The 18,262-nt window shown below is 39.3% G+C and overlaps 1 protein-coding gene across 1 annotated transcript; it reads left to right on the top strand.

The window, feature by feature from the left end:
* Nucleotides 1–13,785: 13,785 nt before the first annotated feature.
* Nucleotides 13,786–17,772, top strand: LOC111273061 (uncharacterized). Its single transcript, XM_022854754.1, has 2 exons — nt 13,786–14,396; nt 17,587–17,772. The coding sequence occupies exons 1-2, from the start codon at nt 14,247–14,249 to the stop codon at nt 17,770–17,772; spliced, it is 336 nt and encodes a 111-aa protein (XP_022710489.1). The 5' UTR covers nt 13,786–14,246.
* The last annotated feature ends 490 nt before the right edge of the window (nt 17,773–18,262 follow it).

Raw genomic sequence — 18,262 nt, 5'->3', positions numbered from 1 at the left:
GTGGAGTCGACGCTTTCGCAAAGACTGTTTTGGGAAAATTTCTCAGCTTAGATACATTTAAGGAAAGCTGCTAGCTCGCGGCTATAGCAACTGTGTCACAGCAATGAACTTCTCATGACAGGCTAAATATTTCACTAATTTTGCATGCAATAATTTTCAATCAAAGCAACATACGCCATTTTAAAATCAGCTTATAGCGAATCTTATTCTTATTTCCCGTGACGTCCGCAGACATTTTCAAAGCTAAGAAAAGCTGGAATTAGCTATTTGGGGTATTGCTATTTGACCTAATTCTCTTATTTGCTCATGGTTGACATACAGTATTTCAGCTAATGTTCCTTTCTTATGGTATATACATTTATAGATATATTATAACAAATGATTGCAGGCCATACTAAAATGCTCGCCAAAACAAAATAACTACAAGAAGAATAAGGAAGGGCTAGGGGCAGCAAATCTTCTCGCCCCCTTGAAGCCTTGTACCTAACGGTATAGCTAGCATTGATACTGTAATAGAGTAATAAAAAGTACTTCTATCGTATGTTCATTACTAAGAAGCGCTCTAATGTTAGACTACACACTTCAGGTTTGTATTAGTGATGGTCGATCCGCCGTAGGCTATGGTAAATACTATTGAAGCTCAGCAACAAGCGACTACTCATTGACACAGTGAAATCGAACCCAGCAAGCCATGGCGCAAAATTCGAAATCGATGTCTCGCCGTAAAACTTCAAAGTAGCAAGTACAAACTCCACACATTGTTCTCATTACTAGTGAGTCTCAGTACTCTTCATTAGACTACCAGTCTATAGTCATTCGCTTACCTCGACCATTTAAAGATGTTGAATAAAATGACCACAGTAGCATCTCCAAAATGGATTTCTACATCTGTTGTTACTATCTGCAATTCAGTCTGTTCGAATTATTTTTACATCTGTACGATTAGTTAAGATAGCTTTAAGCATATTTGATGTTCCAACAAGGTATGCCTCTCCTTCTGCAAATGCTCCTTTTAAGTATCACTCTTAAGTAAGATTTTTCAATGACCGCGCGCAGTATTGTGATTACCACTAGTTGTTAGATTTGATCGTTTGCTACGTCAGGATAATTTGATGATCTGAAATACAAATTTCAATATTTATCAATCGATACTTCTTCAAATGGTCATCGAAACATCAGCAGCACGATCGTAGACCTCCTTAACATTAGAGCCCTTCTAGCCTATTTGGACGGCCTCGATAAAAGTGTTCTTTGAAAGTTTCGGCTTGCTTAAAATTCACACCTTTTCTTAAAGTTAGAGGGGTACAGGAGACAGCCTTCGATGGCTCGAACAATGAGCCTTATGCCCATTTGCAATGAAGCCTATTGAGCTCTTTATGTAACATTTGTGAGACAGTCGAACTGGTAAATGACAAAGTAAGATCCTATTGAAATTACTAGTTCAAACAAGAGCAATACGTTTTAGTTTGATTTTTGTGTAGTGCTAGCATGTTTCGTTGTAGCTATAGTAAAGTCTGCTGCAAAGACTATTCTAGCCTATCGAGGGACGCAGTAATGGAGCCTGTACGATGAACCCAAGTGGTCTCAGATATCGTTGTGATAACTGTTCTATTTGAGTGTTCGACGAACTAAATTGTACTAGTTTCGTTTGAATGTGGGGAAAAAATGGGGTCCACGGCATAATTAAACGTAACATTGCGACACTTCAATGTATAAGCTGCCTCCACGAGAGCTTATCAAATTAGACCAATTCAGCGGTAGACCATCTGACAGAAATTGGGTAATATGGGCATTACAGCCTTGAAAAATACAATTGTTCATTTTGTTCTTGTCAGTTCGATAACGATATAAGGTTCTGCTAAATTAAGTTGTCTCAAGCTACTAAAGGCTTCTTTTCCACTTTCCTAAGCGTTATTTACCGTGTGGATCAAAATAAATTAAGACATATATACAAATAAGGAAAAGCATCAGAGTGCTCACACTCTCACTATAGAGCATATCTTTTTGTAGAGGGTCGTATAGATGCCGAAGCAAAACAAGGCTAACTTATGCTATAACAATGGCTTATCGTCTACCGAGTATCGAGTAGAAAACGCACACTAAAGTACTAACTAGGCAACTATTTTAAGGTACTAACAACACCGGTGTTCATTGAATTGACTCCTATTATGCCGAGTCGCAACTGGCGTAGAAATAACAATCGCGTAAACAGTAACTCTGCCCCATTTACAACATATAAGTTGAGCTATTTCTCATAACCCTATAGCGTATATAATGTAATCCCTTGCAACCGTAGCGCTAGGCAAGGCAGACGACGCTGCCCCTGAGAACATAATCGATTCCCGGCTAAACTCGTTCAAGAGGCTTAATCCGCTTTGCCGCCAAGGATAGACGGTTCATAACTGAATCAGCCCCTTGGAATATTCTAAATCTTTAAAGAATTCCCACAAAATACCATACATAGATTAAGCACAATACGCTTTAACGTACAGATGATTCTTACATACTGCTTAGGCAAATACCTATTTTAATTGATAGTATATTATTGATCACATCGATGAAAAAGAAAATTTTTGACTTCGTAAACTATCAGTTTCATCGTCTTATTAATCCGTTGCCATTCTAAATATTGAAATACCGAATCTATTTCCATTAAAGAATGATAATTTGATGACCAACCATTCCACGACAGAACTTAGCGCTGTGCAGTCTCATACGTTACATTTGGAGCAGGGTACACCGATTTTTCGCTCTTATGTTGCAACTTTTCGTTTTCGCCGCCACATTATAGCCTTACGTTTTCCGTACTGTTTCAACATGGAAGCTGTTAGAGTCCGACACTTCAGAAACTGCTCTGTTCTCGTTCAACGAGGACTCCATCGTTAAACGACCTTGCAACTTACCGGACTGGCTTTCAAAATCTATCCTGCTGCTGCTGCTGCTGCTTCATTGGACATTCAGCGCCATTGTGAGCACTTTGTCGCTTGCCTTCACGTATTCCAATCGCCATTAAACAATGTTACGCACTGTTTGAGGGACGCGTGACAGCACCTACCGCCACGCACTTTTGTTACATGCAAACATCCTGATATATGGTAGTAACATGGATTTACCTTCATTCCCACACAGCATCGCGAATCAAGCATCGCCGATATATTCTTATGCACTTAAATTTAGACCACATTTGTAGCAGCGCTTCAACGAACGCTTAGAATAGTAGAATTTGAAATCGCAAACATTTTTGCTTGTAACTTGCCCTCGGAGGGTTTTTTTCTAGTATATATTATAATGTGAACGATGGCAATTGGCAACAGAGGTGATGGAGGGCATATTATTGCTGCTATGGTTATTTCACGCTTAGAATTTAACAATGATTACCTCGGCGACGGGGGATCTTCATTCATGCTGCTGACCATCGTGAATTCACTTCATCCCCACAAGCAACTGGCATCATCAACGTCAAACAACCAAACATATTATTGAGGTTGGCGTTACTCGCTCGGGGAGAGGTCTAGGTCGTCGCGGTTTCCATAGAGACACCGAACGCACAGGCAAAAAAGGGCCAGTCTCCAAAGCCCCATCGCCTTCTGATTTTGTGAATTTCGCCGTCAAACGGCCGGATTATACAAACGGAATAAACGTGAAACAATATATATATATATACGCAAATAGACCAAATAGTTTTTCTGCTCCTCCATGAAATATTTGAAATCGTTACATTTATGATATGCAATATAGCTTACGGAATGAACGGGTCTCACCCAATGCACTATTTCAAATAAAACCGCCTCTCGATAATTTGGATAAATGAAGGAGTCAACACACCCATTCTGGTCATGCGTGTTTTACTTGGAGTGAAACATTTCACAGTACTAATGTCGAAGAACAGAGCAGCACAGCTGTATGAACGTATAAACTACTGCGAAAAGAACAATTTGTTCTTAGGACTCATTTTCCATTGCTGCAAGTATTTGGCAGTGTGCTTAAGCGTTTATGATAAGAGACTTGATAATTCGCAAAGATAGCAGAGTTTGCTAGACTGAGAGGATTAACTAGACCCATTGAATTACTCTCAACATTAGCACGAATGCTGTTCTTTAGAAGCTTTAATTTTGTTTCTTTCGTATATTTGGTACGTTTCTTTAAAAGTCTATGGGATATATAACGTCCAGATGCAGGGTATCAGGCCTCAGGTCCCATCAGGCGTTACTCAATATAGAATTGCATACCTTAATTATAAAATGATGACTATCTAAGTGTTACTGAGATCCACAGATGTAGCCCAAGGTATGAAGGGTCCCATACTTTTGTATCGGTACGATACCTTGAAAGCAACGGAAAACAATTCTTTTCGGCACGAATAAAGGCCAACGAACAAAGAAACATCCGGTGAGAATAACGAGGCAAGATTTTAGATAGTTTAGTGCTGAACTTTATAATATTCGAAGAGTTGTACAGATGTCGTTTGTCCTAATCTTTAGCTTCTTTTAACAACGATCGCAAAGATACCGGTCTAGAAAAGTTAGGAAAAACTACGAGAAAGAAAAAAGCATTTGATGAATTTTTGAAGCTGTCCTCGGCGAGTACTCAAAAAAAATTTTGATTCGAAGCCATTGTTCATCCTGCTATTGCGTGCTGGTCAAGTAGTCAGCTAATTAGAAGTACTGTGAATAAGCGTATAGTAAATATTATAATTTTATTACTGTCAATCTCCAACGTTACGCAATAACGCATGATTATTACATACATGTACGCGAACCCTTTTACGAAATAAAAGGCGGTTTATCTAAAAAAATGTGGAGCTTCCTTTTCGACCTGCACAGAGTTTTTTTTGACGCTCATTATAATGTTCAATGAAGTATCCTGCTCTAAGTAAATACATGGAAAGTTAGTTAAGCAATCTAAGCCAAATATGGCCTCTGCTCAAAAAAAAAAACCTTTTTGGAGTTTTAGAGTAATAACGGTACGGAATTGTTGAAGGTAATTTCACACTGTGAACGACACTGAAGAATTTCGAAATAATTATCTGACTCAATATCGGGGAAATTTGCTTGTTATTGTTGTTTAGACAGAGCGAAAAACATGCATCCTTTGATCGGCCTTTGATTTAATAAAAATTCATTGACGACCAAAGTTCTCAACAAATGAAGACTGCCCGACCTGTATGAATATTGGCCCCTCTACAGCTAGATGGCTAAACACATGTTATTGCGGTAAGAAACCCGCCACCCTGGACTTCTCCTTAAGGTCTATCTATATAATCCTGAGGTGCACATATAAAATCGACAGTCGATTTTGGAGCCTATTTGCTTCTTGGCCCCAATTTCTACGAGTTGTTTTTAGACACAAAGCTTCCCTAGCCTTTTCCCTCAACACATTATATTTTCTCTCGAACTCACTCTGTTGGCAGTGGCACCTGCCCCTTGTTGTGGAACTGGAATTGTACACTTTCGTCAAAATAAATACCTTTTAAGCTGTAATGCACATTTTCAAAATAGGACGCTTTCGATAATGCGAAAGAACACAATATAAGGCACGCTTTTCGTTTTTCTGCTCGACAAACTTGAAAAATAAACACGTTTCTCAGCTATTGACTTTTTTTTAAAAAACGTGCATCAGACATCCATCATATAGCCAAAACATTCGGCTTTATTTTATAATAATTTCAGTTTTTAGACTAATGGGAAAAAATAAGTGTCGATTTTGTTAGCAGTATCTCCTAAACGCCGTGGGACCTTTTTGTATGCTTACTTATTTTCACAAAAAAACAGCGAACAGAAAACGATACTCCAAAGGAAATTCGAACTCGTCCCAGAGCTTCGAGTGGCGACGGATTCACACAACTTCGTTTTGAATACAACGAATCATTCTGCAAACGCAGAACTGTTTTGTGTCACAAATGTGTATTTACTAAACATGAAATGAAGGAATGAAAAAGAAGCCGAAGATAAATAGTTATTCATTGGGTAACGTCACCCGTCAAGCTATCATCAACTTTACAATGGGAGAACGATAAAGTATCGAGTCATATTGTATAGACACAATGTTCTTTAGGTATCTTATAATTGTATAACAGCTGTGTGATTTTTATCAAGCAATAGCATTTATTGAAGATGAGTGATAATTTCGGTTTCTCTGCAGTGTTCACTTGATTTTATTTATTTACAAAATATCGAATTCGTTCGAACGGGGCAATTGCTTTCTAATGCGTCGTTACACTTATCTTGGCCTGTGTGATATCTAGCGTAATGGCCAGAAACTAAGAAATTAGTTGCGTGTTCCCCTCCGTTCGGAGTCCGAAATGATTTTTTTTCGACATTTCGCACTAATATTCTAACAGGAACGGTAGGACAAAGGCCACGGTTACGGCGCAAACGAAGCTGTTTCCTACACGATTTAGTAACATATTACCCGAATTTACAAATGAAAGGTATTATATTTGCATTTTATTGCCTATTTCAAATGTCGGGGCTGGTAGCTAACCTTGTAATCCTACGCAGCTTTTGTTTATACATCTATTTATTCACCCCGACATGTTCCTCGGTTCAATTGGCAGTTGAACTGAGTATCACTTGCTTTTCACAGGTTGCGAGCACCGAACGTTGTTTTCTAGTGGGAAATAATATTACTTCTTCATTAAAATATATTTATTCTTGTCTTATCCCTATGTAATGCCGGCCAAAACGCTTGCGGACTATTTTACCATATTTGTCAGCCGTTTCAGACATACGGCCATCAATAAACGGAGTTTGATGCATCATAATTTAATTGTATATTATCAACATCATCATCATCACCACGCACTTGTTGTTGTTTTTTGCGTGTGTTTCGCCGCTCCACCTTCGCTCACTAAGTTAAGACGCTTTTTAGAAACTGCTTTCGAACGGCGAGTTACTTTCGCGCTGAATGAGCTCGCTTGTCTTAATAGCTGTAACTATTCGCGGACGTGTTGCGTTATTTGAGCTCTTTTAGGCACAGAGTGGCGAAGAACGATCGAACTAGGTTATCGTTATCAACCGCTCACAAAAGACGCCCCCATTGTAGAGAGCTGTGCTTAACCGCTTAATAAATGCCGACGACATATGTCATAAAATTATATTACGTCTCATTGACATCATCTGTCAGCAGGGTGGCAGCACAATCAGCGACCCCACAGTGAACATGTGATGGGTCGATAGATAGTGATGTCGAACGGAAAATACCTGTTTGATTCGAAAGTTTTTGACCAAACCAGGTACCGTGTTCATCAAAAAGTCCTATTGCAATATCTCCACCTTCTCCATGGCGGTAATGACGGCGTTGTCCATATACAAGTAATTACGAAATAATACTATTAAAATACTACACAACAACGACCAGCAGCAGCTTCGAAATTCGTCTTCAGGCAACCTCCTCCTTCTTTGATTGTTTTTGTCAAAAAGGCCAAAATACGCTGACAAAGCGGTGAGCCTGGCTAATAGTATTGAATTAATTCTGAGTGTTCTAATACCCCTAAGCCTACCACAACAAGTGATCCACAGCACACTGCGGCAAACTGGCAATCTTTGAGCGCCCGACAAAAGATTAGTTCCATAATTAGTACTCTTTCTGAGGCTAGTGTAGTTGTGTAATATAGTTCGCGGCATGAGTCCCCCCCCCCCCCCCGCCCCAAACGCATATCGTTGTGCCGCATTGCGACCGACAAACTCCACCTGTGCCCCCATGTTGACGTATCGAAATTCAACGTTAATGACGAAGGTCATTAACGTTAAACTTCAATATAGCACAACTAAGTCACTATTACGTACAAGTGTATACACTGTACAGTCCAAAACTCGAACCTATGACAATAGTACCTTTAAAAATATTTTATGAAGATACTAATTAACTTATTAAGTTCTTGAGGTAAGCATTGGTAAGAGTTTCTTCCGATTAATTTTCTATCACGGTCATACGTTGCTCTTTTAACATTGCGTTTGATTTGCCAACGTATTGATCGACAGTCGACAAGTTCGGAATGAGCCCTTTTGATATTTCATTCAGTTATGCAGTAAAAAAAAAGCGCGTGATATGACCACAGAAAAATCAAGTTGGGGTTTTTAAATAATTGTCTTCGAAGTGAGCACGTACGTACATAGAGTCTCTGTTGATATCCTTATTCCAGTTAAAATCCATTAACCGTAATAAGCCGCGCCCGGATTTGAGCACAAAAGCAGACGAATTCTGTTATGGACAGACTCGTACAAATTCGCTTCGAACACGGAAGTGCTCTTAGACGGGCCGGGGGCTATTATAATTATTGCTATGGCAGTAAACTGAGGTTGTTCCAGAAGGGCAACTACAAAGGCCATTGTGGGGCTGTGTCACGCACGGGTGAGTTTCACTCAGCAATATACAAACCAAAAGAAAATAAACAATATCTACCCTTAATGTCGTGCTGTTTATGAGGCACATTGAGCTATACATGAAAACCTTATAGGCACAAGAGGCAAATCTTCTAAATGATGGAAGGCAAAGAAGGTTTTTTATGCCTTGGTTAAGGTCATGCTAACAAAACATTCGAATACACAACCCGCTATTCAAGGTTAGCCCTCTCAATATCTATATTCATATCTAATGGTACCTTTGGTACTCAACTAAAATGGAGATACATGCTTTGACAGCCTATAGTACCCAAGGGAAATGAACGTACATGCATACCTTGACGCTCATATCTCTATCACGTAAATAAGCAACATAAGATATTCCGTTGTGATGAAATTAAGATATCGGTGAGGGCGAGGCTGGCTGGCAAAAATCAATATCGGAAGTGTTCGATGAAACAATTGAAGGGGACAGTCACACAGCTAGGTGGGGTACATGCAAGGCTGTTATTACAATTTTTACATGCATCTTTCAGGAGCTAATAAAAATGACGAGAGAAAACAACCCATTCAATACTTCTACTGCACGTTGACCATTATTAATACGTTCCTTGAGCTATTACCTAAACCCTACGCATTCAACTACACCTGCACGCTAATAGCAAGTTATGAGTGAATTCTATTATTCACTCATTTGGCATATTTGCAATAGACATGTACGAATTTAAACACCACTTTGAACTCAGTATCTCCGTAAAATCTCATGAACCTTTTGCCTGGCTGACTCCATATTTTGAAACTATGTTCATCTCAAAGAGAGGTACCAATAATAAACTTTGATGTCTTAAGTTACAAGGGAAGCTTCAAGGTACGTGCTGCTTGGAGCTAAGCATATATAGCAATTCGGTTTCACTTAGGTATTCATAACGGGCCTACTAATTTTAATTAATTGTTGTCGATCTTAAATAACTGACTTCAGCGTGGTAGGTCTGTTTGCCTCTTCAGATTCCATTCCACGTAATTCGACGGATCTTTACTCAAAATATCCCTTAAAGTTGTATTGTTACAAGATAAATAAATAATGGCAAACAATATAATGATATTATACGTAAATAAAGTTTTGTAGTGTCTTGCCCTGATCGTTTTACTAAACCTAATTCAATATTGATTCTTCAGAGTGAATACCTTCAGATTGCTCTCTCGGATAAGCAGTCAACCGATAAAAGGAGTGCTCAGTAAAAAAATTTGGGCTCGCCAAACATGTAAAACGAAATCATTCCAAGGATGAACTTCCTCAAATATTGTACATGAAAAATCTATTTTTTAGCACTTTTGCAGTCAACGCTTATAAGATTGTTTAGCTTTTCTAGAAAATAATATTGACCTTTATTACAACTGTAGGAGTTAGCGTGTGCAGATCGTCTAACATCATCGTATAGTTCTAGCGCAAGTGTAATTATCGCATGCCTTTACTTAATATAACAACATACATGTTTTTTTTTGTTTTTAATGTCTGATCTTCACCGAGCCACTTACAATCAGCGTCGCAACTTCAGATTCCCGCATAAGTATGTTTTGGGCACGTCGACGCCATGATTAAAGGTATGTTTCTATACAACTATTCTATGCACAGGTACTCGCATGCATCTCTTGCGCTTTTTGCAAGCTCTACGTGCTCGACGTACACGAACGCGTATATTATATATTTACCTGCCGCCACTCAAATTCATCTTTATTGTTTAAAGGTCAGCACTGTTTAGCTACTGCAATAGAAAGGTACATATGTATAGAATGAAATTATGGTAATCTATTGCTAGTGTGTACTAAACTGTAGCAAGGGAGTCCGGTGGACTTCATTATTGAATAACTTTTGGACTAGTAAGACTAGAATAATGATTTTAAAAAGACTCTTCTTCAAATTTACATATTTGATTCAGTGCTCTGGCAATTTGTGAACAGCCATATATCCGCGTTTCTATGTGCTATTTCTTTGTCTATGGCTTCTCGAAATAAACCACTTGTCCCTTTTGGGGCATGGAAAGCCACGTAATCACCCAGGCTTAGATTGGACGAATCGGCGGTCGAAGCCAACGTTAGATATTTCTCCATTTAATTCAAGAAATAACTGAGGCATGGCGATAAGATCTAGGGTTGTCACCAAATAACCAGAGTGTATGCTTTCGATTGCCATATCATCAGTCCATGACCATTGTAAGGGCTGCATTCAATGTTTCATTTTCGGCGAGTATCTCGCAGTAACAAATATCCCTTGCAGGTACTTTCATCACTTCTATAAATATTTTTACCGAACTCGATCTCTCTCCAAAGAAACGCCATTACATCGCTTAGGTTCTTTTCGGCTAGCAGCAGAGATTAAATTACGCTTCATCCATAATGGCCATATTGTCCTAGTTTTCCTTCTTTTGATTAAAGTTCCGCAAGCTGTACGTGGGGTAGGCCATACGCATTTCCAACTACCCTGATGTTAAGTTATGGGAGAACCATTTCTTACCTAATTTCCGTATTTTCAGTATTTGAGTTACAGCTCTGTACGACGTTACAGCAATAGGCTCTTAGTTTTCGGGTCTCAACATAACTAACATCTCCTGGCTCGTCTTCAACACCCCAGTCTTCGTTCTTGAAGTGTCTCCACCATCCACGTACTGCGTTTTCCCTTTAAACATTCTTGCCTAATGTCTTCAACAATTATCAACTAATCTCCGCAACGCTGTGATTTTCGAAATACAGAATACAGACTAAAAGATGTACTTTTCTACTAATTTTGCGTACGGTATACTCAATCGGTTTTTAGCCACAACTTTTTAAAACACTGGAGTATTTGCCAAATAAATTTCGTCTGCCGGCGTTGCGTACTTCTAAAACTATTCAGTTTTAAAACCCGCCAACTCCCTTGTATCAGTCTATGTCACGAGTACGAACGATGCTGTCAAAAAAATCAGATGTCCAAAAAAAGGCAAGTCAAAAAAATAAAAAAAAAACATTTCTTTTTATTTGACTTTTTAGGAAAGTTATATTTGGGGCTTTTCACTTTAACGTTTTAGCAAAGGTTTCCTTGAAATTAAATTAAATATTAATTGGAGCTACTTTGTCATCAATAGGGGTTGTTTCAGAAAGCGTTGGTCTTCACGAAAGGTTAGTTCCAAGTGATCGGTATCTGCAATGGTAGCAGTAAACCGACAGGGCCAAGCGGTGTTGACGATAATATGCAGCACATTTCAACAAACTGGACTTTTTTATACTCACATGGAAACTTTAGCAGGCTAGCATGAATTTGCAATAACGTTTAAGAAAGACTTGACCAGAGTTTATTGGCGGTCCCGATCTGCGTGATTATTAGGGCCGTTGTATCCGTGGGTGGCTCCGTGTGGTTTGTGAAATGCTATTGAACTGACATAATGGCAGCTGTGAGCCCTGTAAGATACATACATAGAAAAATTGCTCAATAATTTAGTATCTGTACATCAAATCGTATGTTAACGAGTTCTAACGTCTGATAATAACAACCATAACGACTGGTTACTTATATAGAGTTCCTGTTTAAACGATGCTTACGCACTAGAAAATAAAGCTAGAGGTGACAGGGTTGCAAATCGCAGCACAACGAAATCCGTCTATTCACACATTTTATGTAAAGATCTTTCCTAATTTCCTGAAAACTTGGAGTTGGCATAATTTTCTTCTTGGGAATCTCCTTATGTTATGTCTTACTAGTGTATGTTAGAGCTGTATGTTATTTTTGTCGAGCGCATCGGGCAGTCGCTTTTTTCACCTATGGTGCCTCCAGAATCAATATAGAATATAGAATTTCGAACTAAGACAAACCACAAGATTATGTTTCCCCTAAAAACTTCACCTGGCGGAAGTATTTCAGTGTTTTGGTTTGTGCAAGCTCATTTGCGATGCATGCATTGAAAGTCCGGTTTGCCGTGTTCTTTTTTTGATCTTAGATATGTCATCCGACCGATCGTCTTTTCGCTACTATCAGGTTCGGGCAACTTTGGTAACTGTACCGGGCCGAATTGCATCTTAAAACATAGGAGGATGGAAGCAAACACTAAAAGCTAGATGGCCGCAATCCATATATATTAAATAGTCGGGCGTTTCTTGTTATTGATTTTTTTAAATTTTTCGTTTGCTGATTTTCAAGTGTTCCATATAATCAGGGCTTAATCTTGACCTATGTTTCAAGACGGGTATTGCAGGCTATAGGGAAATTGACTCATGGTACTTTTTCCTAAATGGGTTTGAGTAAAATTTTTGCGTACCAGCTGGATATCACTGGGGTGAAGCCATTGTATACTATGTAAACCGAACGTGGAGCTTAGAAGCGCTTACATTTGTTTGCGCCATACAGACCAGTAACGGATCCTAACTCTTCCCGTATAAGAACTTTACAATACGGACCTTATTCTATTATGACTACTGATCTCTAAAGAGGCACAACATGTGCTATTGGGTTTGGACTATTATTATTTGAAGTTCAGACTTCAGAGGTGTCCAGAGTGCAGACGGAGGAATATACAGCCCTGTTGTCAGAAGGCGTATAAGCAGCCTAGGATATTCGCTTTGTTTACCGTAAGGATTCAGCAGCTAAAAAATATAGGTTCATCTAAACAATTAAAGGTGACTGCAGATAATCAATGTCCATTTCTGAAATTCCAGTAGGCTGCGCTCTTTAGATTAAGGATGACGTTTTTGAATATAGAAAAGCGTTTTGAGTTATTTCCTTGAATATTCCAGTCTCGAGTTCTTTCGAACACACCATAGTTATCCCGGGCTGTTACGGCAGCATTTTGTTCTCACCGAAAGCCGAATAATAAATGTTTCTTTTTTTCACTTGATATGCTCATCTTCGAAATTAAAAGCCAGCCTAAAGTGCGCGAAGGTTTGAACAGGCTTGTAGGATCAACCAAGAGACCTTTCTAACACTTAACAGCTTGCAAACGTGGAATCGCAAAACACAGGATAGAGAGAAACAGGGTAACTGCACTATGGTTCAGTTGACCCATTTATATTCACCGATTTGCCCGAGCGTTTTTTCGATAATAAAACGTGAAGTTCCTTAAGCGAAATATAAAGACAGGTATTCTGTAGATCATTATCAGATGTGAGCATTGGCTTTTCATCTGCGACATAACTGCGTTTTATTGTTGAAGTAATTAGACAGTATTGGAAATGTTAAAAAGGTTTGTACTTTAACATCCTTTAAAAGCGCTATTGTAATTTCCTTGTGCGAATATAATAAGTATTTCGGCTATTACGGCCAACTCTACAATTCAACTCTTGTTTTCTTCAGGAAGTTGATTCTTCGAGATAAGTAATTTCTTTAGTTAGTAGTCGCCCGGCTGGCGTAACTTAAAGGCTTCTAAGTGCAATGAACGCATAGCAGATTGTTTTGATACGTACCACTGTCGCTGCTGCTGCGACGAACGTAAAAGCAGGCTGCAGCGATTGAGCCATCGATGAAGAACTGGCAGCAATAACAACGGCAGTAGTAGCCGTAGTCGTAATACAAACAAGCAGCTTTAGCCTATGTTCTGTTTGACCCGATTTATTAGACATAAAAGATCTCGATCTGCCATCGGAGCTTTGTGCAGCGGTTGTACAACTGCTTAGTGTGTTCATGCCGAAATGACAGCGACTTTACGACTAGAAATGGTGCGCTAGGCTGAATCGACAGGCTAGTCAGCCTGTTGGTGTACGTCCACCCCAGTTGCAGGACAACAAGGCAGTGGTGGTGGTGGGGTAGGTGAAGTTCGACTTGAGCGAAGAGGCCACTTCCGACTCGTAGCGGCCCTGCTCTCCCTGTCGAAACTAAACCATAAAAAGGACGAAATAATAGACCAACAGGTGGGGCGATTTCTCTAAGGGGGACCGTTTGCCATGGAGGAATCTGCGGCAGAGTTTGCCTCGTCACTTCGGGATCTAACAACTAATTCGAAGCCCCTAATCAGTATGCTGACGATGTTGGCAGATGAAAGTCGGGAGCACGCGGGAAAAATCGTTGAAGCCATCGAACATTATTTGCGCACGGTGAGTGGCTTTAGTGCATATGGTTAGAAAATCGATAGTACAAGATCGGACACAGTTCAACCACTCAGAACTGAGCAGCATACAATAATAATTATAATAATACCTCTTCTGCCCGTGCACACAGGGATAATCACGCCGTTAACTAATTTCGTTCAATAACAGCCGCCGTTATCATTATGCTCTATCCTCTCGTCAGTGTGAACGTATCTGTTCAGAAAATAGTCCTACAAGCCTAAAAGCAGAATGCACTTCCCTTTTATCATCATTCTTATCATTATTGTTGCATATACTATATCAGCAAAGGACGCCATAGCAACTAACTTCCTTGCCGTTCTAGCTTTCACCTGCCACTAAGCTATAACGGCTGCTATCGTCGTTTCCTCTCTCAAAGTCTCAGTTGTGACAGTGATAATAAGGGGTTCGATGATAACCGTGGTAGTAATCGTGGTAGCAAAGTCGATGATGACGATTAATATATAAAGTGATGGAGATGAGAATCGTGTGAATTTGTTTTTAGTGTGTATAACGGCTGCAGTTGGAAATCCTTGCATTGAGCTCGGAATTAATTTGGTGGTTAGGGGAACTTGAGAGCTAGATAGGTTTCATTAAAGTGGTTGAGCCCTCAACTCCGCCAGTGGTGTGTCAGAAGTGTTTTTTGTCATTTTAAATATTTCGTCCTGCTTGTCTCATGCGACCGCATTATTTCATCAATGAAAACAGGAACATCAGACGTAGACCCGGAGTTCCTAGACTATCCACGTTAATGAAATAGACCCGTTTATATGGGTCTATTTCATAATGCGAAGACCTGTCAGGATATAGCAGAGAAGGGACTTATATTTCGAAACTTCAGCTATCGTAACGATCCTCTTTTATTGATTGCTGCATTCATTCACTCTAATACGGCACAAGAATAGTGCTGTATTTTTCCAGTTATGAATCAAAAATAGCGCATGGCCAAGGTCATTGCCAAAGCAGGCTCCTTAGTATTGTATTCTTTTTTAGGGACAAGGTGATGCTGTAAAAGCGTTTGATTGTTTTTATAGGACAAACGTCTTTGTCCGTAGGCGATTTGTAAACAGCATTGTATACATTGGTAATTTGCGGACGAGGTAACCTAACGGCAGTTGAAAACTAACTGGAAAAGTAAAGAATCTCTGGCTTTTAGCCTCAGCTTATACAGATGTCAACGCAATATTCAAGATACAATTGAATTCTTAGATATTTCGCTGTGACCAATTGATTTTTTGTATTTACCTGAGTAAAAATGTACTTCCTGCATAAGACCAGCTGCATCTAGGCGGAGTACGTTACTTCACGGGTCTTTGTCCACACGCACGAATAATAGTCTCGACAAAGATGATCATTTAATTTGTTGTACATATTAAACACGGTTATGTATGAACAGACTATGATGGTTAAAGTTTTAATGTCATTAAATTTGTTTCTATATTTGTGAAGTGGAAACCGCTTTCTCTGTGATTACTCCACCAAGTCCCAAATCGGAGGATCTTTCAAGTCGAAGCTTGCCTGAAGTATACCTATAGCTAAATATGTACTATTCTTATGATGAAATTCTTAGATTACACTTTGCTTTGGATCCATAATAGATTATAGAACTAGACTGTTTAAAAGCATCAGCTAGCTAAAGGTTTGTTTCATATCGCTGAAGTGCTCAGGATACGCAATGGTAATCAGTAACTCTGAGCCTAACTTCTGCGGACAAGTGTGCAACAGAGTGTTTTAACATTCAAACTAAAGTGCCGAAAGATCTAAATATGTATCGCCTTATTAGCGTAGCACGATCTAGTGAAACTACTACTTTGCTACTAGTTAAACAACAAATATAGAAACAAAAGTTGCAAAAAAGTCTACCAGAATCCGAGTTGTCCTCTCATATCGTATACACTTTTACGTTACGTCTATATGAAATGTGATCAGTCGATCTGCCTTTAGAAACAAAAGAAGTATTTAGAAAATATTGTTGCTTGGTATATACTCTTCACTTAAAAAATGTGGCATTTCTGACACGGTTGTGGTGTAACGGGGCAGCTTTTTACCATCCACTATTCCGCTCTTCTAACATAACGATTTTGCCCGCTATTAGAAAAATGAACGAATGACCGCTGTTACCAAGAATAGCGACTGCTGGGGCTATACCAGCAGCGGGAGGGAAGCGTCAGATGCTTCACTGACGGCGGTGGCGGCGGCAGCGGCAACAGCAGCAGCAGCAACAGCAACAGCAGCAAAGGCGACAACGAAAACGTTGGCCAGTAGCCGTAGGCTTTTCACGCCACCATCAATTGTTGTGTTGTGGAAAGAGGAACAGACGTCGTTTTATCGTTTGACTTTGTTTCCGTATTTGCTTCGCGCTTCGTCAGCAGCAGCGGCAACAGGAGCCTCAGTTCCTGAGAGAACAAAGCGTTAAGCGACACAACGCCCAGCAGCGATAGAAACGAGGCTGACACAAGGCTAATTTAACAGTTGTTGTTTATACTGTAGCTGCTGCTTTCGGGATCATTGCTTCTACTTACGTTACCAATAGTATGAAATACCTAAAGACAACCAATAAGATCAGCGTGATTAATATATTAGCTTTCGGTGAGAATTAAACCTTATTTTTCAGTTCTTTTGAGCAGAAACGGCACCCGTTGCATAGCCCTGTTTCGAACCAAGGGCCCTTTACTACTAGGCCATGTCCCTGTCGATTTGTAATCAAATAAGCCTGGCGTTGCTGGACTTCTACAGATATGTATACACGGTTCGTGTGAAACAAAGGCCACTTTTATCCCTTGTATCTAATCAAAACGTTTATGACGATCATTACTATAAATGTCATAATCATGCTCATCCTGAGTACAAAACCTCAGCATTTATGCTATTCGGTTTATCTAATTGCAGTATTTTACGTAATCCATCATGCTTTTACCGCTCTTTAAATGGGCTTTGGCCCAATCTTAGAGCCCAATTGAATGTCGACTTTTTCATAAAACCATTTCTTAACAGCCGTTCTCCGTCTATGAAGTATACCTACACAATGGAGTATTAGAGATATCAAAATGTAACGCTATACCAACCTAATGTCTGGTGTTCTCAACTGTCATCAATTTTTAGATCAATGGAGAAATGTCTGATGTCATATCAAGCTTACGGTACTTATGTGTTTATGCATTTGGTTTTACTGTTTCAGAGTGAACCGTCTATTAAGCTTCCGTCACTCTATTTAATAGACTCGATTGTTAAGAATATCGGGAATCCCTACGTTCAACTGTTCACCGAAAACATAGTGCGAAATTTCGTACTCGTCTTTCAAGAGGTTCGGTCATCAAGTGCTTATACGCCTTTGCTTAAACTGAATTTAGTTCTACACCTATAAACTGCAACATTCAGTTGCAATATATATATATATATATATATGATTTTATATATATGATATATATGAGTTTAACCTAATCTCTGTCCTAAGCCTGTACTAAATACTGAAAACATGCTGGCTTACCCTAAAATCTTTTCTAGTTATCTATTGGTAAACTGTGGGCGGATCTTGGCGGGCATCATCTTTCTTATTGATTCAATTAATTTAATTCGTTGATATCACACCCGACTACATACGAACAGTTATCCGATTGCAGTATCTCATTGTATGTTTGTGATTACCCCATTACCCCACTAGAATCCTACGGCCTTGCTGCATTTAGTGGTGTTGATCTGATCCAACATCCCGTTGCAATTATACGTGTACAGTAATTCCATTTCCATGTTTTGTCAATCAATTACTATGTGTCAGTGATCCCTTTACCTTGGTACAGTTCATATTGCCGTAGTGCATCCGACGTGAGCTACATAGATGTTACAGTTACTCTGCT

Source organism: Varroa jacobsoni, unplaced genomic scaffold (assembly GCF_002532875.2).
Source record: "Varroa jacobsoni isolate VJ856 unplaced genomic scaffold, vjacob_1.0 contig04529, whole genome shotgun sequence".
NCBI lineage: Eukaryota > Metazoa > Arthropoda > Arachnida > Mesostigmata > Varroidae > Varroa > Varroa jacobsoni.
Note: the sequence above shows the minus strand (reverse complement) of the source record. Positions and strands in the feature narration are given on the sequence as shown.